This window comes from Motacilla alba, chromosome 19, assembly GCF_015832195.1.
Source record: "Motacilla alba alba isolate MOTALB_02 chromosome 19, Motacilla_alba_V1.0_pri, whole genome shotgun sequence".
Taxonomy (NCBI): Eukaryota; Metazoa; Chordata; class Aves; order Passeriformes; family Motacillidae; genus Motacilla; species Motacilla alba.
This window is the reverse complement of record NC_052034.1, coordinates 1684886-1694783: the sequence shown is the minus strand read 5'-3', so window position 1 is coordinate 1694783 and position 9898 is coordinate 1684886. Positions and strand designations below refer to the sequence as shown.

Genomic DNA, 9898 nt, shown 5'->3' with positions numbered 1-9898 from the left:
GTTCCCCATTTCCCATTCCCAGGGTCTGTCCAGGGACTCTGGGGTTCCCTATTCCTGCTACCCAGGGTCTGTCCAGGGGCTCTGGGGTTTCCCGTTCCTGGGCTCTGTCCGGGGTCACTGGGATGATCCGCTCCCGTTCCTGGAGTCTCTCCGGGGCTCTGGGATACTCTGTTCCCGAGCTGTTCCCGGTACCCAGGGTCACTGGGATTCCTCGTTCCCGTTCCCGGGGGTCTGGCCGGGGTCACTGGGATGCTCCGTTCCCGTTCTCGGGGTCGCTCCGGGAGCTCTGGAATACTCCGTTCCCGGTACCCGGTGTCACTGGGGTTCACTGTTCGCGTTCCCAGAGTCTCTCCGCGGCTCTGGGATGCTCCGTTCCCGGTACCCGGGGGTCTCTTGGGATGCTCCGTTCCCAGTTCCCGTTCCCGGGGGTCTCTCCGGGGCTCTGGGATGCTCCGTTCCCGGTATCCCCGCCGGCCGCCAGGGGGCGCTGCCGCGCGGGGCGTGCCGGGGCCGCCGGAACCGGAGCGGGGCCCGCGCGCGTGCCCGGTGCTCCGTGCCCGGTGCTCCGTGCCCGCTGCTCTGCGCGCGTGCCCGTGCCCGCTGCTCCGTGCCCGTGCCCGGTGCTCTGTGCCCGGTGCTCCGTGCCCGTGCCCGGTGCTCCGTGCCCGGTGCTCCGTGCTCGTGCCCGGTGCTCTGTGTGCGTGCCCGGTGCTCCGTGCCCGGTGCTCTGCGCGCGTGCCCGTGCCCGGTGCTCCGTGCCCGTGCCCGCGGCTCCGGTGCCCCGCCGGGATCCCCTCCGAGCCCCGTCCGTGCCCGGGCTGCGGAGCGCGGCTGGCTGTTTCCCGGCCCCTTGGGCAGGGACTCCCCGGCATGGAGCGGGCGCTGCTGCCCCGCCTGTGCCAGCGCGCCCTGCGGCTGTGCCGGCCCGGCCTCCGGTTCCGCTGCGGCCGCGGGGCCGAGCGAGGGGCGCCCCGAGGCCGCGATCCCCCCGCGTCCCTCCCGGCGGCCGGGCGGGGGTCGCGCACCGGGCGGGAGCTGTGGCGGGCACAGCAGGACTCGCCCCGGGCCGGCGAGGGGAAGGGGCCGGAGCGAAAGGCGCCGGCCCTGCCGAGGAGCCGAGGCTCCGAGATCCTGTTCGGGGTGGCCCCGTGCTGGCTGGCGCTGGCCCGGGCGCGCCGGGCGCTGTTCCGGCTGTTCCTGAGGGAGCCGCGCGGCCCCGGGCGGCCCCTGAGGGCCGAGCTCGCCCTGCAGGCCGCGGCCCGCGGGGTGCCGGTGCTGCACGTCCCGGGCCGGGCGCTGGACGCGCTGTGCCGGGGCCGGCCCCACCAGGGAGTGTGTCTGGAGGCCGCCCCGCTGCCCTTCAGGAGCCTGCGGGACGCGGAGGAGCCGCGGCCGGGGGATGCGGAGAGCGGGGCCCGGCAGCCGCTGTGGCTGGTGCTGGAGCACATCCAGGATCCCATGAACCTGGGGGCCCTGCTGCGCTCCGCGTACTTCCTGGGGGTGGACAGAGTGGTGGCGACCCACAGCAACAGGTACGAGCCACAGAAACGGGTATGAGAGCCACAGAAACAGGTATGAGAGCCATAGAAACAGGTATGAGCCACAGAAACAGGTACGAGCCACGGAAACAGGTATGAGAGCCATAGAAACAGGTACGAGAGCCACAGAAACAGGTATGAGAGCCACAGAAACAGGTATGAGCCACAGAAACAGGTAGGGGCCACAGAAACAGGTACGAGAGCCACAGAAACAGGTATGAGCCACAGAAACAGGTATGAGCCATAGAAACAGGTATGGGCCACAGAAACAGGTAGGGGCCACAAAAACAGGTATGAAAGCCATAGAAACAAGTATAAGCCACAGCAACAGGTACAGGCCACAGACAGGTACGAGCCACAGAAACAGGTACGGGCTCTTCCAGCCCCCCTTTTCCTCCCAGACAGGTTTGCAGCCTGCATCACTCAGCTGTTGTTTAAAGAGATTTCTGGGGCTGATCTGTGTAGAGCAGGATTTGGGATGCTGCTGCTTCGCAGGCAGGCTGTGGGATGTGGGATTCCCTGGACTCCCCTTGTTTAACCCATTTCTGTTGCGCTTCCTGTGGCCCGTCTCCTGGGTTAATCCCTGAGCCCTCCTGTTCTCCATAGGAAAACACATCCGTGTAGCGAGTGGGATGTTAAAATTCACCTGCATTTCCTCTTGTGTGACCCTTTTCCACTCTTTTCCCCTTGCAGCTGCCCCTTGACTCCCGTAGTGAGCAAAGCCAGCGCTGGAGCCATGGAGGTCTTCGATGTGTACAGCACAGATGATCTGCAGGGCTTTCTGAAGGTACAGTCAGCCACTTTCATTTTTTTATCTTTTTTTTTTTTTCAAGAAAACTCAAAACGCTGCAGGTACGGCACAGGGGGAGCCCTGAGTTATTTGCAGTGTCTGTGCTGGGACACCCCCAGCCCCGTTCCATCGGGTCGGGGCAGAGGGTGGTTGTTTTTTCTGGGAGCTGGTGGTCCCAGGATAATCCTGCAGCTCTGGGGATGCCGGGGTTTGTCTCCCTTCTCCTCGGGATGTGTGGCAGAGCAGCATCCCGGGGCCCAGGCACACGATGGCAGCATTGGGCAGCCTTTGGAGCAGGGAATGGAGGAGGAACCAGGGCTGGGGGGAGCTGCTGGGAATCTTTTTTCCCTGTGCAGCGAGGTGTGAGAGGCAGCCCTTAGCAGGTAAAAATTTAAAGGATGCCAAAAAAACCCCTAGACAGCTTAACTGAAAATGTAAAAAAAAAGAGTGCTTGCATACATGAGCTCTTTTTGAGCTTGAGTGTTTGGCAATTCTTGATTTCTTTCCTTTTCTAGGCTAAAAGTGCAGAAGGCTGGGACGTGGTGGGAACAGCCAGCAGGCCTGAGGACGTGGAAGATATTCCTGTCGTCAGCTGCTCGGAATTCCGGTGGGACAAACCCCTTATTGTAGTGATAGGTATTGCCATTTCCAGAGCTGTGTGCCTGGGGGATGCCTCACTCCAGGGGTTGTTGCAGGTCTGGAAAAGAAAAGCTGGGAGGGAGCCATGGAGTGGTGTGGCTGCGAATGAAGCTGGGAGGAACAGGGGAGCTGAGGGGGCTCCCAGCAGGAGCAGTTTGTGGATGCACTCAGAGTTCAGCAGCTGTGGGGGGGCTGGGGGGCAGTTTTGGTGCCAGGGTGGTGTTTGCATTGTGTTCTGTGTTTTGCCCTGTGCTGGAGCCCCCGCTGTGGATTTTCTGTGGTGGTGAGCCCCAAGCTGAGGGAGGGCCCTGGAGGTGTTTGCTCTCCCTGCACAGAGCTGCTCGGGGACAGCTGGGCCACATTTCCCCTTAAAAACCAGGAATGTCTGGTCTGGGAAGAACCACCAGGGGCTGTTGCTGGGCATGGTCTGGGTACAAAGCTGGGCTTTGCAGCCACACCTGGGGGCAGTCAGGGCAGGAGGTGCTGGCTGTGCAGCAGCAGCAGAGGAATCTGCTCCCTGTTGGAGCAGTGGCTGCCACTTCCCTGAGCACCTGAACTGGGCAATTCCTGCAGGGAATTCTGCCCACTCTCTCACCTTTTGTGGCACAGTTTGGACCTGTGCAGCCTCCCAGAAGGTGAAGGGAAGGGGAGTAGCAGCTTTGTGGCAGCTGGAGAAAGAAATGTCACCAGGGATGCAGCTCCAGGCACCTGTGTGTGGCCGTGCCATGTCCCCCGCTCCGTGTCACCTGGCACAGGAGCTGGCTGCAGCTTTGACACTTGGAAGTAGAGTCGTGCTGGCCACGAGCCAGGGAGGGGCTGTAATCCCTGCCCCGTGCTGGGGCTGGCTTGGCTCGGAGGATATTCCTTTAATTAAAATGTTTATTGAACTCCTGGAAACACTGACAAGACAACGCTGCAAATCTGGCATCTCTACAAGATGTGTGGAGCTGTATTCCAGGGGGAGCGGGGAGGCTGGCAGCTCTGCTGATTGCCCACAAAGAAATGCATCCCACAAACGGCGACAGCACCCGGAGAGAGGCAGGGGCTGGAAGCGGCAGCGGCGTCGTTACCTTGAGTTATGAGAGATTTCTCCAGGAAAAAGTCCAAATATCCTTTTGTCAGGGGAGATTGGAGGCTGATTGGTAGATGCATGAGGAGAGCTCCCGGACCTTGCAGCAGTAATGATTTCAACTCTCTGCTGAGCACTAACTCTTGGCTGAAAAGAAAATTGAACATTACGGTCGTCTGATGCTGGGCTTGTTGGGAGAAACGTCCTGGATGTGAATATGGAGCGTTCCTGCAGCTGCAGGGAGCAGCAGAGATAATTCAGCCTAGGATTGAGCTCCCTGGCACCACACAGATTGTCTTGTAAGTTAAGCATTTGCAGGCTCCAGTTCCCCCTCCTGGCATCCTCGCTGGCTTGGCAGAGAGTGATTTGGACAGTCCAGCTTAATGTTGTCTGCACTGGAGTCGTTGCTGGAGGCGACAGACAGCTCAGACTGGGAGCCTGGTGCACACAGGAACAGATTGGGAGCACTTAGATGGCTGAGTAAGAAGAGTTTCTGGGCAATTTGTTCTTCTTAGACCTTCAGTCTTTAGCTCGGGCTTTAAGGCTCTTCACAGAGCTGGTGGTTTTATGGAGATGTTAATTTTGCATATTTTTCTGCTGCTGGATCTGAATTTCCTGCACTGGAATCTGCAATTGTGAGTGGTGGTGATTGTAAATGGGGCAGGAAATGTGTTTTGTCATTTCACCAAGCTCTGGTCTTTGAGCTCTGTCAGTGAGGGACGGAGCTGAGAGGTGGAAGTTAAAGATCTGAAGTGGGAAGTGTTTTGTTCACCAGTCTAAACGAGGATTTAATCTGATTCTGTCAATACTCCCTCCCTTGTGTCACACTGTGCAAATCTTTTTGCCCTGAATTTTTCACCCCTAATTATTTTAAGTAGCCAGGGCCATAAAAAGCTTTGTAAAAGCCAGAGGCAAAATTGGTGCCTTTATTGGGAATTGTAAGACCCTTATCAGGGGCAGGAGAGGATTTCTCCAGGAGCCATTGCTGCTGTCCCAGATGGAGAGTCCTGTGGGAGTGTGGTTTGAGAGGCTCAGCAGGCAAATGCTACTGGAAGGTGTAAAACTTTCCCAGGATGCCACTTCTGGGTTTTCTGAGCATCCCTGGAGTAGTGGTGAGGAGACAGGCAGGGCCATGGGAGCCTGGCTTGGATTGCTGGTGCCACCCTGTGACCCTGGATCAGTCCCCCAGGCCTTGTGTGCACTGCTGGCTTGCAGCAGGAGGGGAAGATTGGTCAGGATGGGGCTTCTGAAGGCTCTGACCCCAGCCAAAGGGCTTTTGCCATGACTGATTTCATCTGGGAATGTGATGCAGGATGCATTACCCAAAGCATCCTTTTCTCACCCAAAGTGCAGCCCAGTAAAACACGAGGGAAAAACCCAGCTGGGAGTGATGGCCCTTCCCTGCCTGTGTGCCCAGGGGGATCGGGGTGCCCTGGCAGTGCCATCCCACCCTGGTGTGGGGCTCAGCCAGGTCGGGGCACGGCTGTTGGAGGGTGCCACACGCTGGGCCTGTTTGCCAGAGGTGTTTGGGATGGGCTGGCCATCCTTGCAGCCCCGGAGCTGCCTGTGCCGCTCGAAATAACAATGTGGAAGAGTTCTTGGGGGAGCCAGGCGGGCTGGGAGGTCCAGGCCCCTCTGCCTTTTCACCTGTCTGCACACAGCATTGTTTAAAGCCTCTCCCTTTCCATTTCCCTTTGTGACAGTGTGAGTCAAACAACTGCTAATGACCTGGGATAGATTTCAACTCTGTTTCACCAGTGTATCAGCCCAAACATATCAGGGCTGCTGCCTGGTTTAACAACTAATCAATTGAAGCCTCTGGTTAAACTGTCTGCATGCACAAGCTGCACCCAGCCCGTGGGGGGGAGTGTGTGTGTGCTGGGAAGGCTGGAGCTGCCGCTGGCAATAGGGACGTGGCATTTGCTGGAGCAGAGCTGGCCTGTGGCCCCTCGCCTGCCTTGTCCCCGTGCCAGCAGCCTGTGCCCGCGGGGAGCTCTCTGCTGGCACAGGGGCTGCTCCCTGGGGCATCTCTGTGCAGCCCTGTTGCGTGGATGTTCCTCAAAACCACTTCAGATGCTGGAGAGCAGATCCAGGGAGGGACGGGAGGGACAGGAGGAAGGTGGCAGGCTCCCCTCTGGGGCTCAGTTGCTGTGTGGGAGCTGGTGAGGTGGCTGAGCTTGGGGAGAGAGTGTCACAGAGACAGAGCACGAACAAGAACTGCACTGAGGGGGGGAAAGGACTGGGAGTGCTGGGAGCTGAGCTGAGCGGTGTCTCTGTCCTGCAGGCAGTGAAGGGGAGGGCCTTTCCCTGGAGACTCAGCTGCAGTGCCAGCAGATGCTGGCCATCCCCCCTGGCAGGGCGCTGCACCCCGGCATCGACTCCCTCAACGTCTCTGTGGCTGCAGGTGAGAGCAGTTCTGAGCACCAGGCACCAAACCCCAGCTTCTGCATGTAACAACCAAACATCCAGGCCCACTGAACGATTTTCCTGTGGTTTGGAAAAAAATAAAATCCCTTCATGTTTGTTTTTGCTTTCCTACAGGAATCCTCCTGCACTCCATCTGCAGCCAGAAACGGAGGCATGGAGATTGAAATCCTCTTTGTGTGGCGGAGGAAGCTGCTCAGTGGATATGGAAATGCTCTCCCCAGGGTCTCCACCATCACTGTGACTTCCAGGGAAAACCCCAGTGACCTGAGCTGCATTTTGGCTGCTGCAGAAGCCACCAGATCCCTGCCTTACCACCAAAGGCACACACCTGATGTCGTAGGTAACACCCGTGGGAAGGCAGGCAGGTCTGGGAGCAGCCAGGAAAACACCCAGGGATGGCTGCCAGCACTTGTGCACTGGGGACTTTGTGCATCACTTGAACTGTGGGGACAATTTGGGCTGTGGGTGAAAGTGCCACTGAAGGTGCCCTGTGCCCTCCCCCTGGGCAGCAGCTGCAGCTGTGCCAGCTGTGCCCGGGAGCCACTGGAGCTGGTTTTTCTGGTTTTGGATGTAAACCAGGTGTGCAGCCCTGCCAAGGTCTGGCAAACAGCTGGAGGGGGGGAAGGTGGAGCCCGTGGAAATAAAGCTTTTGTAAAGATTGGTTGTAGACTCGAATGAATCCATTTTGTGTCATTTAAATCCAGAGTGTGATTAGTCCTTCAGGTGGGGAGAGGGATCTAGAGCTCGTTTCCTTCCGGGGAAGTTTCCATTCCAAGCTGGGCTGATCCTACTGGAGGCTGAGGTTCCCCAGGAGCACTGTCCTGCTGGTGGCACTGGGGTGGCTTCATTTGCAGCTCTCCTGCTTGAAAAACCAGGCTGGCTGAATTATTGAGAGCCAAAAGAATGTTATCACTTAGCACCTTAATTATTTTATTTAGCTACCGTGGCCCTTTGCATAGGATTCCTCATTAACACTTAATTTACAGTGCCCTTTAGGGATAATTTCAAACAATTCCGTTCAGTCTGCCCCCTCCCCACTTCCAAATGAATAAGTAAATCACTCTGAGTGACTAATTAGGACTTTCCTTTGAGCTAAATGAAGTCTGTAAAGCCTGGTCTGTGGGTGTGGGGGGGTTCCCTGTGTGTCCCTGGCAGGGTCTGGCTGGTGGCACTGGGGACACTCCAGGTGTCTGGGATGGGGGACAGGGCATGGAGCTCCTGAGAGGTGTCAGGGCTCCCTTCTGTGGCTGTGATGTGGTGCCTGGGGTGGGGACACGTCCCTGAGCAGTGTCCTGAGGAAAAGGACAAATCCCAAATCCCTCTGAAACGACACCATCAAACAAACAGGGCTGTGTGACCCAAATGCACAGGGAGCTGGAGAGCCCTGAGCTGGTGCCTTGTGGGCTGAGAGCTGGTGCCTTTTGGGGGCTGAATTTGCCCTTCTTTCTGGTTTAAAGCTGAGAGGAAAAGGCTGCAGGCCCAGAGGCAGCCCTGTGGAGCTGCTCAGCAGCCCAGGCTGCCCCAGCAGAGGGTGCCCGTGGCTCAGATTTGCTCGTTTTCCAGAGGAAAGAGTCCAGGATTCAGCCCTTGGCTAACTGAATCCTCCCTCTGGAGCAGCAGGCATCAGGGTAAAGCCATTTCTTCATCCTTCACCTACAGCTAAGCATATTTATTTCCCATCTCATAGGAACTGCTCTTTCTCCCTTTTTATTTCTATTTTTTTAAGTTTGTCTCAGCACTGGGGAGGCCCTTCCTGGCTCTGTGTGGCTGGGAAAGCTGGGCTCTGTCAGGCTGTGCTTGGCCATCTGCTCAGCCCCTCGAATGAGGAGGCAGCAGAGGAGCCCTGCAGCAGCTCCTTTACTTCTGGAAGGCTCCCAAAAAGCTTTGGAACCTCCGTGTCCGCTGGAGAGGGAGGAGAAGCTCCTGCTTGGCCACCAGTCCAGCGGCCATCTCCACTCTCCTGTGAATTCCCCAGTCCTGTACCCATGGAGCGCCTTGCCTTGGCACTGGAGCATCAGACACGGCTTTCTGGGAGTTGCTTGAGCTTGAATTTCAGGATTTGAGTGCAGAACTCAGGCTGCAGCTTGGAGTTGGCTGCTTGTGAGGGCACTGAATCCCACCCTGCATGGCTCTGCTGTTCCCTCTGATCCCGTTTCCCTCTGTGGTAAGCTTTAGCCCTGTCTTTTTTCCCACTGGGATCCACCTGCAGTGACTTTTGGATGGAGCTGATGCTTTGTCCTCCTGCCCCAGCCCCATCCTGAGACCCTGAGGAGCATGGGGACCTCTGCACTCTCCCACCTTTGGTGCTGGAGCTTTGTGCTGTGCCATTTGCCCCTGATCTAATAAATGCAATCCATTAATTGGATCGTTGCCCGCTTCTGCAGTTAATTTCCTGGATATTTTTAAATGTTAAAATGTAGTTTTTATAGTCTTTCATTATTTTTAGCCTTAAGCTTGACTATAATCATCCCTGTAATGTAACTGTAAAAAACTCCCAGCCTTACATCATAAAGGGGGACATTAATTGTCATTTTTTGTGTACATCAGCAAGATCAAAACACGTTTCCTGATTACTTCTGTTTGTACATAGAGTCTCTTTGATATTTAGATATGAATAAAGTGTGTGTGTGTAATTTGAAAGTCAATTCTTCCCTCCCTGCTGCTCGTCATGGATTCCTTTCAGAGGCTTATTTACCAAATTGATTTTAAAATTTACTAATTGCCCTTCCAGAATGATTTCTCAATAATCAAAGTGTCTCTAAGCACAGTGGCAAAATATTTGTCCTCCTTGATTCACAAGATGAGTTCGGCACTGCCTTATCTTCAGCCAGGGGAAATGGCAATCTTCCACCTCCCAAAATCCACCCCGGGGGCTCTGGCTGGGACAGCAGCTCTGCCCCTCATTTCCCTTTGGTGCTCGGGGTATCCCCACCACTGGAGAAATCCCATTCCACACAATCCAAAGGCTGGAGAAATCCCATTCCACACAATCCAACCACTGGAGAAATCCCATTCCACACAATCCAAAGGCTGCAGAAATCCCATTCCCCCAGTTCACTGCTGGTCCTGCTGGTGCTTTGGAGGCTGGAGTGGCTCTGGGACAGGGGACACCTCTCCCTCTGCACAGGCCAGGCTGGTGGCAGGGGAAGGGAGCAGCCTGGGAATGCTGCTGGAGCTGGGAATGGGAATGCTGCTGGAGCTAGGAATGGGAATGCTGCTGGAGCTGGGATTGGGAATGCTGCTGGAGCTGGGAATGCTGCAAGAGATGGGAATGCTGCTGGAACTGGGTTGGGAAAGCTGCTGAAGATGGGAATGCTGCCTGGGTTGGGATTGCTGCTGGAGCTGGGAATGCTGCTGCTGATGGGAATGCTGCTGGAGCTGAAGATGGGAATGCTGCTGGAGCTGGGAATGATGCTGGAGATGGGAAAGCTGCTG

The 9898-nt window shown here is 56.6% G+C and overlaps 1 protein-coding gene across 1 annotated transcript; it reads left to right on the top strand.

Moving 5' to 3' along the window:
* The first annotated feature begins 728 nt into the window (after positions 1–728).
* On the top strand, positions 729–7814 carry MRM1 (mitochondrial rRNA methyltransferase 1). The gene is made up of 5 exons (XM_038158409.1): positions 729–1532; positions 2232–2325; positions 2844–2964; positions 6321–6440; positions 6578–7814. Exons 1-5 carry the CDS (start codon positions 871–873, stop codon positions 6625–6627), a joined length of 1047 nt encoding a protein of 348 aa, XP_038014337.1. The 5' UTR covers positions 729–870; the 3' UTR covers positions 6628–7814.
* The last annotated feature ends 2084 nt before the right edge of the window (positions 7815–9898 follow it).

What these genes read in the sequence shown, in the direction of transcription:
- MRM1 (XM_038158409.1), top strand. Translation starts at nt 871, where the DNA reads ATGGAGCGGGCGCTGCTGCCCCGCCTGTGCCAGCGCGCCCTGCGGCTG. An exon ending in GTGGCGACCCACAGCAACAG is followed by an intron (nt 1,533 to 2,231) that starts GTACGAGCCACA and finishes TTCCCCTTGCAG; the next exon opens with CTGCCCCTTGACTCCCGTAG. An exon ending in ACCCCTTATTGTAGTGATAG is followed by an intron (nt 2,965 to 6,320) that starts GTATTGCCATTT and finishes TCTGTCCTGCAG; the next exon opens with GCAGTGAAGGGGAGGGCCTT.